The following is a 20,198-nucleotide window of genomic DNA, read 5'->3' as shown; positions in this document are numbered from 1 at the left end:
AGAACCAGGTGGATGAGAGTCCGAGCGGTGGGGCTACCCCTCGGGGTGAGCCGCCGGGAGTCGACCCCCGGCCACCAAGCTGGCCCGGCTGTGCCCGATCAGGAGAAGGGCCGTCCTCGCTGGTAGGAGAGGGCACCAAGGGAGAGAGCGAGATCAGGCCGGGGGCAGTACCTTTGGGCCGCGGCCCGGCCAGGAGGCATGGCAGCGAGTGGAATGATCCGAGCAGCGAGTCTCGCGAAGATCGCGCGCGAGGGACCTCCCCAGGTGGGGGCCACCCCGGGCCGGCCATCGCCACGGATGTTCACCCTGGCTCTGAAAGTGTATTGAATGTGAGGTGCAACGTAGCGCACAGCGAGGCCGAGACAGTGTGTGTGGACTAGAGGCCGACCGAAATTCGGTTTTGGTTTCGGCGCCGAATGTTGGCAAATGGCCACTTTCGGCATACTTTCGGTTTCGGCCGAAAGTTAATTTTTTACTTTCGGTCTAATTTGGGTTTCGGCCGAAACTGATATTGACTTTCGGTCGTCCCTACCAGCTCCCCCCTGCGGAGGGAGCTGGTAGGAACGTTGGGTTGCTCGGTCAATGGCCAGGGTCAACGGCGGCGTGGTGTATTCCGCAAATATGCCCGACTGTGAGGGCGGGCACAAGCCAGCGTGAGTAGGTTAAACGTTGAGTTTTATAAGGGCACCACGGGGTGACCAGCCCCTCCCCACCCAGCCCCACCCCCCACCTAGCCCCACCCTCCCCTCCCAGCCCCTCCTCACCCTCCCCACCCAGCCCCTCCCCACCCTGCCCCTCCCCACCCTCCCCTCTCCACCCAGCCCCACCCCTCCCATTTGGGATGCACGATGGACAGACACAATAATCCCCTGTGGGCTGGTGGAACCAGGAGGTTCCTACCAGTGTAATATGAGAATATATCCGGCTCACTGACGTATCACAACTTGTCATGGTGATTGGCTCTGCCGGTCCTGGTTTACAGCCAATGGGGGGAAGCCTGGGGGCATGGCCCTGACGTGATGGAGGGTGACAGCTATGGAGATTGGTTCTGCTGGCTTTGGCCTCAGCCAATGGGGAGATGAGTCAGGGGCGTGGTCCCGGGAGCTGACGAGGGAGCCTGGAAGATTCGATGCAGGCTAACGAGGATTGGCTGAAGCGTACCACGTGACCCGGGTATTAAATAGGGGTAGAGAGGAACGACACGTGGTCAGAACGGGAACGGAGGAAGGGGCCACGCGACAGCGGGGCTCCGAGTTGCCACGTGGCAGTGCGTCTCTCTCAGTCTATCTGTCCCTTCACGATGCCTATCAGCAGCGTGAAGTAGCTGTAGCCCAAAGTGAATAAAAGACGGATTCCAGAAGTCGTCTCAGAGCTTTATTACACCAGTATAACGCTAGTGCTACGTCTATCTCTCTGCCTATCGGCCGGTGAGTCGGCGCTAGGCAATCCTATGCGATAGGCTGCAAACACACACATCAGCAGCAGCTTGGGAACGAGATTACAGCCGCAACGATGGTCTGCTAATGTCAACAGACGGCAGTCTGCATCTGCATCCGTGGGTGGAGTCTCTTTTGCGGGATGGCAACGAAGTGCCTCTGTTGTCTGTCCCCAGCCGCCTGCCCGCCTTGGCTGATGTGTCGCGTTCGCTTCAGACTACACACGTGTTGATACCGAGATTCGAAATCTGACAATATTGATATTAAGTTAATAGTTCCGTAGCGAATTAGTGATAACGAAATTACGAATCTGAGTGAAGTAGAAAATTTAAGTTAATAAACGGAGCGGTTAATCACCGTGAAGAGTGTGGAAACACGTGGTGTGGGATCACTTCACCAAAGTCGATTCTGGTGCAAGCAAGACGCAGGAGCAACCTGCTGGGCGAGAAGGCGGAAAAACTGTTGTTTCTTAACTACAACATTCCTTTGTTTGGATATAATGACTAAGTAACACCTAAAGATTTTATATTTAAAGACTCTTACTACAGGCTCTGAATGATTAGTTCTAGATTTCTTTTTTTATTAAAGTAGCATTGCATCATGACATATTTCATAAATCTTGTGTTCGGTAACTTCAGTTATATACCTTTCTGTTTCGGTCGAAGGTCAATATTTAACTTTCAGAATTCAGTTTCGGTCTGCCTCTAGTATGGACTCAATCTTAGAATGCAGTTTAAGAATACATCGACAGCTCCTGTGGCTGCTGCTACCGCTGCACAAAGTTCACCAAAATGTGCAACTTTAAATAAATATAGACAACACGTTCTACTTAAATATACTTTTTAATGTTTTCTCCTACAACATCAGAGTGCAGCGCCACATTAAAAACGCACAATGACAATAGTTTCAAGTGATTTGAAGCATGTTTTATTTGTTTTGGGGAGGGGCTGGGTGGGGAGGGTGGGGCTGGGTGAAGGGTGGGAGGGGTGGGGCTGGGTGGGGAGGGGCTGGTCACCCCGTGGTGCCCTTATAAAACTCAACGTTTAACCTACTCAAGCCGGCTTGTGCCCGCCCTCACAGTCGGCCATATTTGTGGAATACACCACGCCGCCGTTGACCCTGGCCATTGACTGAGCAACCCAACGTTCCTACCAGCTACCTCCGCAGGAATGTGTAAGGGACCGTGGTGATTTACAGCCAATGTCAGTTGAGCGTGAACAATTAGACCCAAGGCGAAACATAACATATAAAAAAAAGATGGTTTAAAATTAAACATTTTTATGATAGAATATAGTATTGTCATCATTATGACATAAGTATACCAAGTTTACAGTCGATACCACATTGGGAAGTGGGTTAAAATTGAGTTACAAGATTTGAGGATACGACAACAACGACAACAGTTAAATAAAAGCGTGTAAAATAAAATAGCCGACTGGAATTTCTGTACGGACAGTCCTCGACTTCGGGGAACGCTTCGTAAGTCGGAACAGACTAACGTACCGTATTTAAATGCACATACGGTCAGTGTTATCAAATGTGTTACGGTTTAACTAAAAAAAAAGGAAGCATTGTTAAACTCGTTAAGAAAGTGTAAATTTGCATTTCATACTGTAATACTGTATAGTAAATAAAACACAAAATAAAGTAACATAAACAGGAAAAAAAAAATCTGTTTTATTTTCATTTACCTTGAGTCCTAACGATGGCTTGTTTGTCAGAAGGGGCGCAATGAGTCCCCACAATTACACACACACACTCAGGGCATGCGCGCACACACATTCACAACAGTGCTATTGCCTTGACAGGCAAATGCTGTTAGCGAGCGTCTATGAAGGCTGCCATGGCACACGAGGGGGTGGGTGGCCAGTACCACACCCGGACGCCTTTGACTCCCCAGTGAGGATGTATACACACCAGGTACTCATTTGAGGCTGAGTCAACCTACAGTAGGCCCAGGACCCATTCGGATAATCGTCACTGGTGTTGGTCGTGAGCGGGTCACGCATGCACACACGCGCGTATGCACACTCGCACACGCGCGCATGCACACTCGCACACGCGTGCATGCACACACAGACATGCGCGCACGCACAAACGCGCGCACACACACATGCGCGCACGCACAGGCAGCGGGAGGTTGCGACTCATTAAATCTCGAGGAAGATTGCTCCGCTGAAAACAAAATAGTTCCGCGGTTCAGTTCGTAAGTGTAAATTTACGTTCGCAAGGCGATGTTAAAAAAATACATATCTCATGGAAGCTGGTTCGTAAGTGCAGATGTTCGTGAGTTGAGGACTGCCTGTAATCAAAAGTCCAATTGGTGGATAAGATTAGCAAAGAGGGCATGGGGGAAGGGGGCAGGGTAGGCCTGATGTTTTCCAGTTCTGAGGGATGCCAGGAAAAGAATGCAGGTAACGCCAGAAAAGGTGAGACTGGGTGAGGATCCAATGAAGCTGGTGAGGGCACAGCCAGAGATCAATGAGTGCAAGTCATGGAGCGGTAGCGTGGGGTGAGGCAGACATTGCCGGTGAGGATCACCTCAGGAAGAGTGAGCGTGGCAGAATCAAGTCAGGTTTGATTTGTTTGATTAGGCGAGAACTCGGGAGACCAGGATAGCCTCACTTGATGATAGACGTTTACAAGTGATACATGGAAAACTCTCTAAAAAACACGCAGGTGCCCACGCGTGATGTAAACTCCCCCAATCTCTGATCGTCGGAAACTCAGGAATTGTTCCGATAGGGCCTGAATATGGCGTTGAGCGGCAGGTCGGGGCACGCTGTCTCGCAGGCGGTGTCCTCGTGGTCATCGTGGAAGGAGTCTTCCATGAGCCGCTTGTTCATCAGCACGGGCAGGCTGGGGTACGTGCGCCCGTCGCTGTCCGCGCAGTACTGCAGCCACAGGTTGGGATCGTCTCTCTTCGCCGCCACCTCAGAGTTCACCATCTTGGGGTCGCCCTGCGAGCGAGCGAGACGGCGTGCGCGGGGAGGGGAGGGAGGGGAGACCAACGAGTAACGCGGGGAGGTTCTAGAGAGGCGTTTCCCGAGGAGAGAAGTCTCGACAAAACAATCCAGGGAAGGGCAAACGATCGGACGCATTCTCAACAGGTGACCGCTTGACGGATTGACATTGTGGAAGGAAGGATGGAAGGATGCCGGTGATGACGCGCTATGCCGGTGATGACGCTGCGTCGGTTTGAAACATTCAGGCTGGCCTGCCTACGATGCATCCTGGGTTTAACCTGAATTTGTGAGGAGCTCACAGATCCTTGATAGGTCTGGACACAGTACCATCATCGGTGAGCTCCTCCGGCAGGTGACGCTGTTGGCCGGGTCATGTCGTCTGAATTACCAGCCAGTGTATGCCCATGCAGCTTCTGTTTGGCTAGATCGAAGGGGCTAACAGGGCACGGCATGGGCTAAAGAAGAGATGGGCTGATGTGATACAGAAGGATGTACACGTGAGTGAATTTGCCGATGTCTGGTACCAGCGGTGTCAAGATCGGCCTCTATGCAGGAGGCAGTTGGGAGGCAGTTGTCCTCAATCCTTTGATTAGCACGATTGGCTACGTACGGTGCGAAAGAAGTTCAACATACATACATATATACATACAAACAACAATGGAGCGCAGAGGAGCGATGCTCACAACAATGAGTGGAACACCAGGTGGCTAAAATACAGAAAGTTGACAGTTGGGAGCAGTCATCTCATCATCAGCCATGGCAAATTTCGCTAACCACTGCACCACCACTCCCACGCCGATGTTTACGGTAAGGATAAGGAACTGCATTTGTGAGGAGGCTAAGATGCCTCGGCAACCCACGAGCACCTCACGTCACCTCTCATCGCAAGACTTCCAGTGCCCTGCTGCGGTCTCGCCAAGGGGACCCCTCGTGGCAGCGGTCCCCGTGTGGCACAAATTGCAGGCAGCACCGGCCTACAAATACATTCCTCTGATAATCGGGGGGCTCTGTGGTGATGTGGGGTTTTGCCTAATTAATGATTTATTCGTATCATTATAATTATTTTGCAGACAATTTTCATAATTGAGCAAATTTCAACCACGACGCCAGTACACGTGGCCTCCTCTCATTCGGGATATTTACTCCGACTTTATACTATTTTTATTACAAACTATGTAAAAACTATTTACTAAACTATTTTTTATTTTATCAGGTAAGGCCCACTGAGCGATATAGCTCTTTTTCAGAAGCAACCTGGCCACAAATGATAGCTGAAATTAGTGGCTCATCACGTGGAAATGTATAGCAGGCAAATAATAAAAACTAATAATATTGATTCTAAATGTGGAGGGAAAAACCAGAGAACCCAGAAAAAAAATCCACACGACCATGAGGGCATTAGGGTTTGGATCGAACCCACGACTTCCTGTTTACCAGGTGAGGTAGTTAACATCTCGCCACCGTGGCATCCACTGTGAAGCAGACAGCGCGCAGCATTAACCATTAATAGCCCGGGGCAGCGTTAACCAGGGCGGTCGCGGGGCTCGAACCGGGAGCCTCTGCCACAAGCCGGGGGTGGGAAACGGTCCGCGGCAGGAGGGACCCCGGTCACCGTGGCGGAAGAGGAGGTGGAGGTGGGGCGGTGGAGTCGGCTCACCTGGATGGTCACGTGCTCCGTGCCACCACCGTCAGCGACATTGATGGACAGTGCGAAGCTGCCCGTTTTGCGCTCCGACTCGGAGAAGCGCACCAGGTAGGTGCCGCTCGGTTGCCCCCGCAGCTTCTCCTCCGCCGCCGCGCTGCTCATGTGACCCGCGAACCAGCTAAGAGGAAAAGGGGGGGGGCAAAGGCGTAAAGGTGAAGGCGCAGCCCCTGCAATTGCTCGCTCGTGCCACCGCTGGCGGAAGGTGTGGCAGAGGGACATCCACCATCCACTCCAGAGCGAGCACTAGAGAGCCCCTCGAGAGGGAATATTGGAATAAACTAAACTATATTTTTATTATAATTACCAGGAAAGGCCGAGTCAAATTTGTGAAGAGGTCAAGTATGTGAACATCAACGGACGATGCCAGTTCCAGCGTGTACAAGTACTGCACTGGGTGGGGGCGGATACGTGGTGGTCAGACATGCGACCTGTGCTTCATAAACAATACATCGTGCGACCCTCAAATTGATGAAATAAGTGCCGGCTAATGGCACTCAAAATTAAATCAGACCATGAGCACATCGTAGTTGCGCCGCTCGCACAGCGCGAGGCCAACATGGAAGGCCGTGCTTCGGTATTTGTCTGCGTTCGTTTCACGGCAGAGGGCGATGTTGCCGCGTGGCTTTTCCCACTTAATTGTCGAGGTCATTTGTCTAATTTGGCAAATGTGGACCACGACGCCGGCACACACGGCCTCCTATGTTTTCGTAAAATGTCGCGGAATCTTTAACGTGCACTGTGAAGTGCACAGCGCGTAGTATTTATGGTGAACGGTATTAACCAGGGCGGCCGCTGGGCATGAACTACGGTGAAAAACGTGGTGCCGCTCGGCCATGTCACTTGCTCTCAGCCGCCCAACTCCAGTGCTTCTGCATCGCTAACCTCTGACCTCCGATCTGTGTGCTCCTTCCACTGCCCATACCTCATTTTCTGCTTCGACACGAGCACCTGTGACTCCGTCATGAGCAACTCCAGCTAGTGCGGGAAGACAACATCAAGAGGACAACACAGAATCACTTTGTTCATCGGCGAGGATTGTGTTAGTATCAATCTCAGTCTCTGTGTGGGGAGGTTTAGTCTTGTCTCAGTGTGGGGATGTTGAGCCTCGCCTCGGCGATGAGAGTTTAAATGTTGGTGAGAGGGGCACACAATTTCCTTCCCAGCCAGTGAACCAGGTAAATTTTTGTCAATGCATCCACAGCCAGTTACCATCATCAGTCTTCCTCAGGGCACCGAGGTCTCCGATGACGTTACTAAGTTACCTCAGTCTCCGTCTTCATTTAGACTCGTTAGTTTCACCTCGTCACAGTCGCACTCTGGTCTCTGGTGAGTAGATGATGGTGGTGATGATGGCTGTAATCATTATGGTGATAGTTGATGGTCGTGGTGGTGGTATTAGTGGGCAGCGGGAGTCATCGTCACGCTCGACAACTATCATCCACTCACGGTGACTAAGATAAACATGCTTGGTTGACGAATGTTTCCGTCGCTAATTTCGCAATTCCCACCGGGCCGTCCGTTCGGTTGCACGCCCGGCGGCCCATCCCCGCGTGGCTGCACGAGCGGAACTCACGTTGCACAGGCACACGCAGGTCTTCTTCTGATTGTAGACGATTTCCCTGAAGGGCCCGAACCAGCGCACCACGTCGCAGAAGCCCGACAGACGAACGATGCTCTCCGTGTGGTCTGTGGGCCACGGCGGAAGGCGTGAAAACAAACGCGTTACGCAGAATGAGTGGCGCGATTATACCACGGTGTAGCAGTTAGCGCTCCACTCTAACAGTGTAGTGGTTAGTGCTCCACCCTGTGTAGTGGTTAGTGCTGCCACTCACATTCGATGCGGACCACGTGTGCGAGGAACTTCATGATGGACGTCTTACGGCTGGTACCAGGAAACAATTCCTCCAGGTGTTTCAAAATATTCCCGAAAGTCTGGCACAAGAAACATGAACAAAAACACAGAGATCCTCTTAGCCAGGTTACGAACTTTCAAACACCCAATCGCGCTGTATTTGGTATTTGCATCATCATCATCATCGCCCAATTGCATCCCGAAGGTGCGATGCCTCGCGGATGGGTATAGTCTGCCAGTGGGGGCGACATTGCCGCGCGTGGTCTTTACGCAAGTTAGTGATTTGTGGGTGAGAGTGAGTGAGCGGGCAGGCGGGCGGCGGACGGATTGCGGATGCCTTGTGCGAGTTACCCGGCTGTCGTGGGGAGCGGTTCCCGAGTTCATCCAGAATCTGACGTTGTGCTCGCTGTACAAGTCGCACTCCTCACCCGACAGGAATGCTGCAGCCAGCGTGGACATTTGAGGGTCAGTAAACCGCACGCTCGATCGGAAACCCATTCTCAGAGCAACGAGAAAACCCATCATACAATACAGGGTGTTTCAAAAAGATGGCGCCGTTACGGCTAACATCAGTGGCTGGTGATACCTTACACAAGTCCCGCGCCCTCCATCCCCTCCCTTCACCAACTCGTACTGTGCGGCGTGGGGAGAGGCTTTCATTCCGCAGCGGATTGACAAAGTGCTGTAAATAATTGCATCGTTAAAAATAATAACGGGCAGCCCACACCTCCTTCCGGATGTGACCGTCCGTCCATCCCCCCCCTCCCTCCATCCAGCCAGCCAGCAAAACTTTCGTCGAATATAGCATATGATATGCTTGCATGATAGCACATCCCCCACGTTTGTGCGGGATACACGGCTATGGTGGAAGTGGTAAGAAGGGTGGGTGGGAGGGTGAGAGGGGCAAGACGTCAGCGCAATGCACGAACCCAGTTCAACGCTTTGGGATGCAGGTGACGTCATCACGCAAATGTGCACGGCGACATCGCCACCGCACACCCGCAGTTGTGCACCAGTCAGACAGCGACGCAGGAAGCCAGCCAGCCAGCAAAACTTTTTTTTTTATATAATATCGGGTGATTAAAAAAGATGGACCCGATTTGAAATCGCTATATCTCTGGAACCACGAACCGCCCATGAATGCAACTCTTACCACTTGAAAGGGCGGGGCATAGAGAGGGCGGGGCATAGAGTTTCAAATGATGACCGCTAGATGCCTCTCCCAGCGCACAAACAGCCCCTAGCCTCAGTCATTCGCAAGACGGTGACCCCGTAACACACAAGAGGCGTTTTGCGTTCTGCAGTTCAGCAAGACTGAATCCGTAATTGCGGTGCAGAGTGCGTTTCAACGGCGCTTTGGCATTGATCCGCCAATGTCAAAGAGCATTCGTCGTTGGTACCGACAATTTGAGGAAACAGGCTGTTGATGTAAGGGGAAGAGCACAGGGCGACCACGAAGAAGACACTTTGAGAGGCGTTTGGAACGAATTCAACTATCGTCTCGTTGTTGTCCGTACAGCAGGTGGAGGGCACATAGAGCATTTATAAAATGGTTAGTAAAACTTGATAACTCATTAAACTGTTTGTAACTTTTTGTGTAATTGTAACATGTTGCCGTCGTGAAATATACTGCTTTGAAATTGGGTCCATCTATTTGAAACATCCTGTAGAATAAACTATGTGCGGGCTGGAAACAATTACAAATAAGAGCACGCAAACGTGTGCTGCTGCTCACAAATGGCAGGAAGGCATGACTCCCATCATCCCTTGCATGTATGTCATGTGACCGCTACACAGCATTTACAATTCTCCCAGCCCCGTCAATGAGCATGCAACGTGGTGGCAGCATGACGTTGCACGCAAGGCATTATGGGTGTCTTGCCTTCCTGCTGTTTGCGTGCTGTAATTTCACAACCCGCATGAGTTAAACATTGGGTCTGTTCCCTGAACACATTCACCTGCAATAGCCAGCAGAGGCGAGATGTTAACTCCCTCGCCTGGTATCCAGGAGGTCGTGTGTTCGATCCTGACCCCGACACATGTTGGATATGTATAGTTGGAGTTTGTGTCTCTCTCTGCATGGTTGCGTGGACTTTTCTCCAGGTTTTTCCTCCATATTTAGAATCAACATCACTCGTTCAGAGTATTTGATTGATGCTGTAAATTTACACATGATAAGCCACTTTGTTGAGCTATAATTTGTGGCTGCTTCTGAAAAAGAAGCTAACAGCTCAGTGGCCTTTACCTGGTAAGATCAAAAATAAAATGCCAGCTCCTTATTGGCCTGTGCAGCAGGCGACCTTTGTGGTGACGCAGAGTGGCTTTGCGTGACGTGGAGGTGCGAGTGTGGGCTATGGCAAGAGGGTGCGGTGTGTCTGTGAAAGCGGTAGTGTAGCGGTTAGCGCTACGCTGCGCTACGAACCTGACCACCCGGTTCAATTCCCGTTCACGGAAATCACCAGTGACGATTATGTGAACCGGTCCTGGGCCTCCCCTAAGTCGACTCAGCCTCAAATGAGTACCTGGTGCGATGTGTAAACATTGCCACTGAGGAGACAAAGGCGGCCGGGCGTGGTGTTGGCCACCCACCCTCTCGTGTGCCGTGCCGGCCTTCATAGGTGCTACACACTAACAGCACTTGCCCCAACAGTCTGTTGAGACTATAGGGAGGGTCTTTGTCTTTGCAATGCTCACCCAGCACGGTGCCGCGTTGCTGCGGGTTTGGAGGGAAGTCGCTCTGGAAGGGAAAGCTTTCGTTGTCTGGGTCGTGCTCGGGCGACACCTGCAAACAGTGGCGTGGTGAATATTAAACATGTACGGCGCTTGCCGTGGATCCACTGCCGGATGAGGGCCCTCCACCACGACATGGCGACCTGCGCACGGTCGCGGTCGCCCGCCCAAGCACTATCCAGGCCCCACGCTGAGTCGGTCATAGGCCCGCTGAATGTATACGGGGCGCTCTGTTTGAATGTCACATTGGTGCATGTAAACACGGCTCTTGTACCGACCCACATCCACTCAGCAGCGCGGTGAAATAACCCACGGGCTGGGCCTCATCCAGCAGTGGATTGAAAATGGTGAAGTGAGAAACGGGGAGGGGGGGGTGCATTTGGTGTCCACTCACGGACGTTGTCAATTTCTCTTCCTCTTTGCTGGAAGCCATCCTGAGGAAGACACAAACGGGACCGCGAGTTTATCCTGCCCACGTTGACGGGCCTGCCGTGGGCACTCGGTTACCCACCGGGCGTTCGTGGCTCTCTGCCCAGTCGACACGCCGCTTCCTGCTCACGCTACGCAGGGACAACGCTCCGGCAGGTGTCCGCGTGCGATTGGTCACGGAGAGGGAGTTTGAAAGTTGCATTCGATCCTCAGTCCATTCATTTATTTATTGACGTTTTATAAGGCGCAGCAAAGGGCTTCAGGTGCACGGTACAGTAAAATAAATACAAAAATACACGCGCATCTACAGTTTGTCTAATATATCCTAGATCAGGCGTCTGCAACCAAAATAACAGAAGAGCTATTTTTTTAGAAGCAACAGTCCTTAACGATCAGCATGCGGCTCCGGGAGCCAGGTGCGAGTTCTACAGGCAGAGAGCGTCCCAAGTCTGAAGGCAAAGGACAGAAACAGCCCGAGCTCCGACACTTTATTGCCGAAAGCGTGGAAAATATCTCCATAAATTATAGGACCCTGCTGTGTTTCCACAGACTGGTCGTTATGCTGTAGGTCCCAGAGGGATACTTCTTGAATGAAGCCCAAACCTGGTCGGCCCTTCCGAGGCTCAGTGAGGCTTTCCTGGCTAAACAGGCCTCACGACATCGCGTTGACTCTCATACCTGGCCGGCACGATCACCCAAACATCGGCCGTGGCAAATCACCTGTGGTCAAACGAGTAAACCTCGCGGCGTGGTGGGCGGCCGTCTTGACTTACTCACGCCATCTGACCCACAAATAAATTGTGAATCACAGCCTAGCTTCATGGACAAACGTCGCCGTTTCATTGATGAGACCCCCGCTCAAGTGCTAGATACCTGGTCCGTTGTGGTTTCATAATCACGACAGGTGACGTCAAAATAGGTGTATCCAAACTAGCTAAGTAACTTGCAAGCGAATAAAACTAAATTTCAACGGACGCTTTGCACGCGCGACGGAATTTGTTCGCTCTCGCTGGATACTCTTGGTAACCAGATTGTTTGCGATCAGTTTGGGAAGCTATTTTATATCGTTCTAGGATACTAAATATATTTACCTATTTTCCCGCATATAGCCCACATGCATATAACCCGCAGATGCATATACCCCGCAAAAATAGCGTTTTGTGTAAAACAAATTTCAGATAGCCCGCACCTCCATATACCCCGCAGGGTCTTGTTTTGTTTGTAAAGTGGTCTACCCCGCAGGTTATATGCGGGAAAATACGGTAAATGTTGTGGTGAGTTATTTCATATTGGCAGATTCATACGTGACTATGGTAAAATTTCACACATTTATAAATCACCTCACATTGCCACGTCCACCCCAGGGGTCCGTGTACCCTCCAGTGTTGAGAATCACTACTCTAAGCAACTCTGTACATTGTTAATTACATTATGTTCATTATCCTCAAGCACTGTGAGGCATATTCTAACTAGCTAGTAACTGCAAGCAAATAAAACGAACATTCAATGGACGTTCTGCACGCGTGACGGAATTTGTTGGTGCTCCCTGCTTAGTTTTGGAGACCACATTGTTCACCATCAGTGAGTTTACAAATGGATGTTATATAATAATAGGGATTTTCCCCTTTTTTCTGGCAACAAAACTGAAACCTTTTTTATGTTGCCAGAAAGAAGGGGAAAAACCCTATTTTTGGTACTGGCAAAGGAGGTCTAATGATGAGATGGATGTTATATCGTTCTAGGCTACCATATGGATTAAAACGTCACTGCAGTTATTTAATATCGGCAGCTTCATACGTGAGTATTCCCCCACGTATGGCACAAATTCACACATTTATAAACCACTTCACGTTGTTCACCACCCCTCAGGGCTCCGGGTAAGAGAGCCCTCGTGATGTATCAGCCCAGCGCCGCGTGTGGCGAGCTGTACTTGAGTTGCTGCTGTTGTTGCTAGAGTTGTTGTTAGAGTTGTTGCTAGAGTTGTTGCTAGAGTTGTTGTTAGAGTTGTTGTTAGAGTTGTTGTTAGAGTTGTTGCTAGAGTTGTTGTTAGAGTTGTTGCTAGAGTTGTTGCTAGAGTTGTTGTTAGAGTTGTTGTTAGAGTTGTTGCTAGAGTTGTTGCTAGAGTTGTTGTTAGAGTTGTTGTTAGAGTTGTTGTTAGAGTTGTTGTTAGAGTTGTTGCTAGAGTTGTTGCTAGAGTTGTTGTTAGAGTTGTTGTTAGAGTTGTTGCTAGAGTTGTTGCTAGAGTTGTTGTTAGAGTTGTTGTTAGAGTTGTTGCTAGAGTTGTTGCTAGAGTTGTTGCTAGAGTTGTTGCTAGAGTTGTTGCTAGAGTTGTTGTTAGAGTTGTTGCTAGAGTTGTTGCTAGAGTTGTTGTTAGAGTTGTTGTTAGAGTTGTTGTTAGAGTTGTTGTTAGAGTTGTTGCTAGAGTTGTTGCTAGAGTTGTTGTTAGAGTTGTTGTTAGAGTTGTTGCTAGAGTTGTTGCTAGAGTTGTTGTTAGAGTTGTTGTTAGAGTTGTTGCTAGAGTTGTTGCTAGAGTTGTTGCTAGAGTTGTTGCTAGAGTTGTTGCTAGAGTTGTTGTTAGAGTTGTTGCTAGAGTTGTTGCTAGAGTTGTTGCTAGAGTTGTTGCTAGAGTTGTTGTTAGAGTTGTTGCTAGAGTTGTTGTTAGAGTTGTTGCTAGAGTTGTTGCTAGAGTTGTTGCTAGAGTTGTTGCTAGAGTTGTTGCTAGAGTTGTTGTTAGAGTTGTTGCTAGAGTTGTTGCTAGAGTTGTTGTTAGAGTTGTTGTTAGAGTTGTTGCTAGAGTTGTTGCTAGAGTTGTTGTTAGAGTTGTTGTTAGAGTTGTTGTTAGAGTTGTTGTTAGAGTTGTTGCTAGAGTTGTTGCTAGAGTTGTTGCTAGAGTTGTTGCTAGAGTTGTTGCTAGAGTTGTTGCTAGAGTTGTTGTTAGAGTTGTTGTTAGAGTTTGTTGTTAGAGTTGTTGCTAGAGTTGTTGTTAGAGTTGTTGCTAGAGTTGTTGCTAGAGTTGTTGCTAGAGTTGTTGCTAGAGTTGTTGTTAGAGTTGTTGTTAGAGTTGTTGTTAGAGTTGTTGTTAGAGTTGTTGTTAGAGTTGTTGCTAGAGTTGTTGTTAGAGTTGTTGTTAGAGTTGTTGCTAGAGTTGTTGTTAGAGTTGTTGTTAGAGTTGTTGCTAGAGTTGTTGCTAGAGTTGTTGTTAGAGTTGTTGTTAGAGTTGTTGTTAGAGTTGTTGCTAGAGTTGTTGCTAGAGTTGTTGTTAGAGTTGTTGCTAGAGTTGTTGTTAGAGTTGTTGCTAGAGTTGTTGTTAGAGTTGTTGCTAGAGTTGTTGTTAGAGTTGTTGTTAGAGTTGTTGCTAGAGTTGTTGTTAGAGTTGTTGCTAGAGTTGTTGTTAGAGTTGTTGTTAGAGTTGTTGTTAGAGTTGTTGCTAGAGTTGTTGTTAGAGTTGTTGTTAGAGTTGTTGTTAGAGTTGTTGTTAGAGTTGTTGCTAGAGTTGTTGCTAGAGTTGTTGCTAGAGTTGTTGTTAGAGTTGTTGTTAGAGTTGTTGTTAGAGTTGTTGCTAGAGTTGTTGTTAGAGTTGTTGTTAGAGTTGTTGTTAGAGTTGTTGTTAGAGTTGTTGCTAGAGTTGTTGCTAGAGTTGTTGCTAGAGTTGTTGCTAGAGTTGTTGTTAGAGTTGTTGTTAGAGTTGTTGCTAGAGTTGTTGTTAGAGTTGTTGTTAGAGTTGTTGTTAGAGTTGTTGTTAGAGTTGTTGCTAGAGTTGTTGCTAGAGTTGTTGTTAGAGTTGTTGTTAGAGTTGTTGTTAGAGTTGTTGCTAGAGTTGTTGCTAGAGTTGTTGTTAGAGTTGTTGTTAGAGTTGTTGCTAGAGTTGTTGCTAGAGTTGTTGTTAGAGTTGTTGTTAGAGTTGTTGCTAGAGTTGTTGTTAGAGTTGTTGCTAGAGTTGTTGTTAGAGTTGTTGTTAGAGTTGTTGTTAGAGTTGTTGCTAGAGTTGTTGCTAGAGTTGTTGTTAGAGTTGTTGTTAGAGTTGTTGTTAGAGTTGTTGCTAGAGTTGTTGCTAGAGTTGTTGCTAGAGTTGTTGCTAGAGTTGTTGTTAGAGTTGTTGTTAGAGTTGTTGTTAGAGTTGTTGCTAGAGTTGTTGCTAGAGTTGTTGCTAGAGTTGTTGTTAGAGTTGTTGTTAGAGTTGTTGCTAGAGTTGTTGCTAGAGTTGTTGCTAGAGTTGTTGCTAGAGTTGTTTGTTCACACTCTTTTTTCGGTAAAGTCACGTAGGGGGGAAATAATAATAATAAATAAATAATACTACTAATAGAAATAATAATAGAAATAAAATAATAAATCACGACGTTTCGGAGGCAACACAAGTCTCCGTCATCGGGTGGGACCGTCACAGCTAGATTTACTGTATCAAGTGAGGAACAATTCCAAGAGACAAGATCTTAAATACAAGGGGGGACGGGGGGGAGGGGCTTATCTGAATGTGGTAGCCAATGAATGGAACGGTAGGGAAGGGGCGGGGCTAAAAGAGAACAATGGTGCACATCGACTCGGGGTTGTGGCCGGTGTTAGCCAAGGGTGGCACAGTCGGGTTTTTTACAATCGGGTTTAATTGTCTTTTATATTAAACCCGATCATCTGAGATTGGGAGAAAATCCGGTTTAATTGGTTCTAATTGCAGAACCGCACTTCTCAACGATGGGCTTCATCCATTCCAAGCGAAGGAACTCACTGGCGATGCCCACGATTGTGGAGGAGAAGCTCGTGTTCATCAAGACCAACGTGCCCGCCGCATTCTACGACTACCCCGTGCCCGACGGCCCCGAGTACGATAGCAGCACCGACGAGGAAGCAGCCTAAGCCTTGGATCAGAGTTTCGTATTCATTAAACCAGGTTTTAATTCCCCGAAATCGGGTTTAATTGTATTAAAGAAAAAACCCGATGCCTGCCGCTGGAAAAATATTTTTTTTTTTCCACCCATGGTGTTAGCTGATAATGAAAATAAAAGAAAGCGGTACTGTTAAACACGTTCTGCCACCGTGTGGGTTGCCTCCTTTGCCTACCGAGAGCGGTGGAACCGAGCGAGTGTTGGGTCGCGGGAATTTGCGTGAGCCGAGGGGACTTCCCGAATCGAGCCCGGGCCTGCCGGTGTCTAAGAATAAGAAGAGAGATGGAGTGGGGGGGGTCCCATCAGTTGATACGTTTAGACGCGTTAGTGACATCAACAACAAGCCGTGTAGCCACTCTGCTCTGTGTGGTTGTAGTCGCGGTTCGTGCGCTGCGGCCAACACCGGCGACGATTGTCTGGACCGGTCGTAGGCCTCCCCTAGGTCGACTCGGCCTCAAATGGGTACAGAATGCGGTGTGTTGTAAACATCCCCACTAGGGAGACAAAGGCGGCCGGGCAGGTGCTGGTCACCCACCTCCTCGTGTGCCGTGCCGGCCTTCACTTTCCCGCCAATAGTTTAAGGCTATACGGGGGACCTTTGTCTTTGTCACTCACCTGCCCACACACACGTGTCTCACCTGTACAAAGACAAAGATCCCCCGTATAGCCTTAACAGACTGTAGGGGCAAGTGCTGTTAGCGAGCGCGCTAACCGCTACACATGCAGTGGGTGTAAACACAACAACAAGCGCAATTCGCCACTAAGTGGCGGTGATGTCACCACGACGCTTGTGCCAGGCTAGGTGCACCTTGAGGCCACGTGGCAGGAGGTCACGGGGCAGACCCAGCAGGTGCCACGGGTCGACTGACTGAGATGACCGAGATGAGTGGCTGATGCGCCACCTGTGCCCCCTACTGTGCCAACAAAAAGATAAAGATCCCCCGTATAGCCTTAACAGACTGTAGGGGCAAGTGCTGTTAGCGAGCACCTATGAAGGCCGGAACGGTACACGAGGGGGTGGGTGGCCAGCACCACGCCCGACCGCCTTTGTCTCCCTAGCGGCGATGTTTACACACCGCACCAGGTACTCATTTGAGGCTGAGTCGACCTTGGGGAGGCCCAGGACCGGTTCAAATAATCGTCACTGGGGTCGCCAGGTTCATAGTGCAGCGCGCTAACCACTACACTACCGCTCCCCTGTGCTACACTACCGCTCCCCTGTGCCAACACACACTGACACACACACACGTGTATCACCTGTACACTCACACACACACGTGTCTGTACACACTGACACACACACACACACGTGTATCACCTGTACACTCACGTGTGTCCGTCCGGTCACCCGCAGGTCACCGACCTCCCCACTGAGAGGGACACTCGCGACCCTGATGACCGACGCTGCTGACCGCTGAGTGGCGGTAACCCCCTCGCCCCCTCCGACTGTCACAACAAGCGGTCCCCGTCGACTCGGCGTGGAGCCTTCTTCAGCAGACCGTTAGCGCGAGTGCCAAGCAGCGGTCGATAGCCGGTCGCTCTAAGGAAATTGGACGATACAGACACACTGCGTATGTAAAGATATATATCTGTGTACCGACTGAAACATTAATAAGCGATGCAGAGGGCCGAGAGATTCTTCCAAGCGTCGCTCTTTCTGGAAGTGACGGGACCCGCGGAAGAACCGATATCCACGCGGGAAATGCATAAATTATGTTAATGATGCCTAAAACTATCAACGCACGCATATATTATGTTAATGATACGTATGGTTATGACGTTCCGCATACATTATGTTAATGATATATATTATGCCCACGCTCGCATTATGCTAATGAGGGCAAAACTTGCCCCGATACTCGCGAATATATTATGTTAATGTTGCCAGCGCTATGTTAATTAGTCTCGCGAATCGTTGACTTGCCTGGAGCCGCCTTCGCTGGCGACACGCTTGAGGAAGTTCACGCTCCACCACTCCGTTATCCACCACTCCGTTATCCACCACTCCTTTATCCACCACTCCGTTATCCACCACTCCTTTATCCACCACTCCGTTATCCACCACTCCATTATCCACCACTCCGTTATCCACCACTCCGTTATCATGATTTGACCCCCAGCCCCACACTGACATTCCATCATCACAGGTTGTGAATGAAAGCCTCTCGCCTGCGTGTGATCTCTGTCCCTCTCAATGTAATCCCAAAGCCTGCTGATAATGCGGACTGATGGGATTCTATTCAATGATCGATGACGGTATTTTTACTTGGTGGCGAGTGTAGCGGTCTCCCGTGGCTGGATGGGAACGTCACTTTACTTGACATCCCGTTGGATTTGCCCCACAATAAACGAGCCTAATCCTCCTGCATGTTGCCACGACTTTAGTGGAATATACAGTGAGGGAAAAAAGTATTTGATCCCCTGCTGATTTTGTACGTTTGCCCACTGACAAAGAAATGATCAGTCTATCATTTTAATGGTAGGTTTATTTGAACAGTAAGAGACAGAATAACAACATAATCCAGAAAAACGCATGTCAAAAATGTTATAAATTGATTTGCATTTTAATGAGGGAAATAAGTATTTGACCCCTCTGCAAAACATGACTTAGTACTTGGTGGCAAAACCCTTGTTGGCAATCACAGAGGTCAGACGTTTCTTGTAGTTGGCCACCAGGTTTGCACACATCTCAGGAGGGATTTTGTCCCACTCCTCTTTGCAGATCTTCTCCAAGTCATTAAGGTTTCGAGGCTGACGTTTGGCAACTCGAACCTGCAGCTCCCTCCACAGATTCTCTATGGGATTAAGGTCTGGAGACTGGCTAGGCCACTCCAGCACCTTAATGTGCTTCTTCTTGAGCTACTCCTTTGTTGCCTTGGCCGTGTGTTTTGGGTCATTGTCATGCTGGAATACCCATCCACGACCCATTTTCAATGCCCTGGCTGAGGGAAGGAGGTTCTCACCCAAGATTTGACGGTACATGGCCCCGTCCATTGTCCCTTTGATGCGGTGAAGTTGTCCTGTCCCCTTAGCAGAAAAACACCCCCAAAGCATAATGTTTCCACCTCCGTGTCTGACGGTGGGGATGGTGTTCTTAGGGTCATAGGCAGCATTCCTCCTCCTCCAAACACGGCGAGTTGAGTTGATGCCAAAGAGCTCCATTTTGGTCTCATCTGACCACAACACTTTCACCCAGTTGTCCTCTGAATCATTCAGATGTTCAATGGCAAACTTCAGACGGGCATGTATATGTGCTTTCTTGAGCAGGGGGACCTGCGGGCGCTGCAGAATTTCAGTCCTTCACGGAGTAGTGTGTTACCAACTGTTTTCTTGGTGACTATGGTCCCAGCTGCCTTAAGATAATTGACAAGATCATCCCGTGTAGTTCTGGGCTGATTCATTGCAACTCCACGAGGTGATATCTTGCATGGAGGCCCAGGCCGAGGGAGATTGACAGTTCTTTTGTGTTTCTTCTATTTGCGAATAATCGCACCGTTTTCACCTTCTCACCAAGCTGCTTGGCGATGGTCTTGTAGCCCATTCCAGCCTTGTGTAGGTCTACAATCTTGTCCCTGACATCCTTGGAGAGCTCTTTGGTCTTGGCCATGGTGGAGAGTTTGGAATCTGATTGATTGCTTCTGTGAACAGGTGTCTTTTATACAGGTCACGAGCTGAGATTAGGAGCACACTCTTAAAGGGAGTGCTCCTAATCTCAGCTTGTTCCATGTATAAAAGACACCTGGGAGCCAGATATCTTTCTGATTGAGAGTGGGTCAAATACTTATTTCCCTCATTAAAATGCTAATCAATTTATAACATTTTTGACATGCGTTTTTCTGGATTTAGTTTTTATTATTCTGTCTCTCACTGTTCAAATAAACCATTAAAATGATAGACTGATCATTTATTTGTCAGTGGGCAAACGTACAAAATCAGCAGGGGATCAAATACTTTTTTCCCTCACTGTACATATCGCCTGGATAGGCCGAGTCGACCTAGGCGAGGCCCAGACTAGTCTGTATTTCTGCGTAATCGTCACTGCTGTTGGTGACCGTGGGCAGGAATCGAACTTGGGTCGCTGGTTTTGTAGCGCAGCGTGCTAACCGCTGCCCGACAGCTCCACAGAGACCCCCCCCCCCCCCGTTTAGCCTTGGGGGCCGTCCATAAATGACGTCACGCACCTGGGGGGGGGGTGGTCAGACA

General features: G+C 49.3%; 1 protein-coding gene across 3 annotated transcripts; it reads right to left on the bottom strand.

The window, feature by feature from the left end:
- Nucleotides 1-3,097: 3,097 nt before the first annotated feature.
- Nucleotides 3,098-20,191, bottom strand: LOC144730874 (dual specificity protein kinase shkA-like). 3 transcript variants are annotated; one of them, XM_078611672.1, is made up of 10 exons: nt 17,326-20,191; nt 16,171-16,259; nt 11,084-11,123; nt 10,654-10,741; nt 8,311-8,399; nt 7,940-8,039; nt 7,681-7,793; nt 7,030-7,082; nt 6,060-6,225; nt 3,098-4,396 (listed from the first exon to the last, which is right to left on the bottom strand). In XM_078611672.1, exons 3-10 carry the CDS (start codon nt 11,120-11,122, stop codon nt 4,163-4,165), a joined length of 882 nt encoding a protein of 293 aa, XP_078467798.1. In that variant the 5' UTR covers nt 11,123; nt 16,171-16,259; nt 17,326-20,191; the 3' UTR covers nt 3,098-4,162. The 3 variants fall into 3 exon arrangements, with proteins under 3 accessions (XP_078467798.1, XP_078467799.1, XP_078467797.1); XM_078611673.1 differs by lacking the exon at nt 16,171-16,259 and having other exon boundaries at nt 17,314-20,191; XM_078611671.1 differs by lacking the exon at nt 16,171-16,259.
- Between the last annotated feature and the right edge of the window lie 7 nt (nt 20,192-20,198).

The sequence above is a fragment of the Lampetra planeri genome, chromosome 37, assembly GCF_965212315.1.
Source record: "Lampetra planeri chromosome 37, kcLamPlan1.2.h2, whole genome shotgun sequence".
NCBI lineage: Eukaryota > Metazoa > Chordata > Hyperoartia > Petromyzontiformes > Petromyzontidae > Lampetra > Lampetra planeri.
The sequence above is the reverse complement of the archived record's forward strand: the minus strand, read 5'-3'. Positions and strand labels throughout refer to the sequence as shown.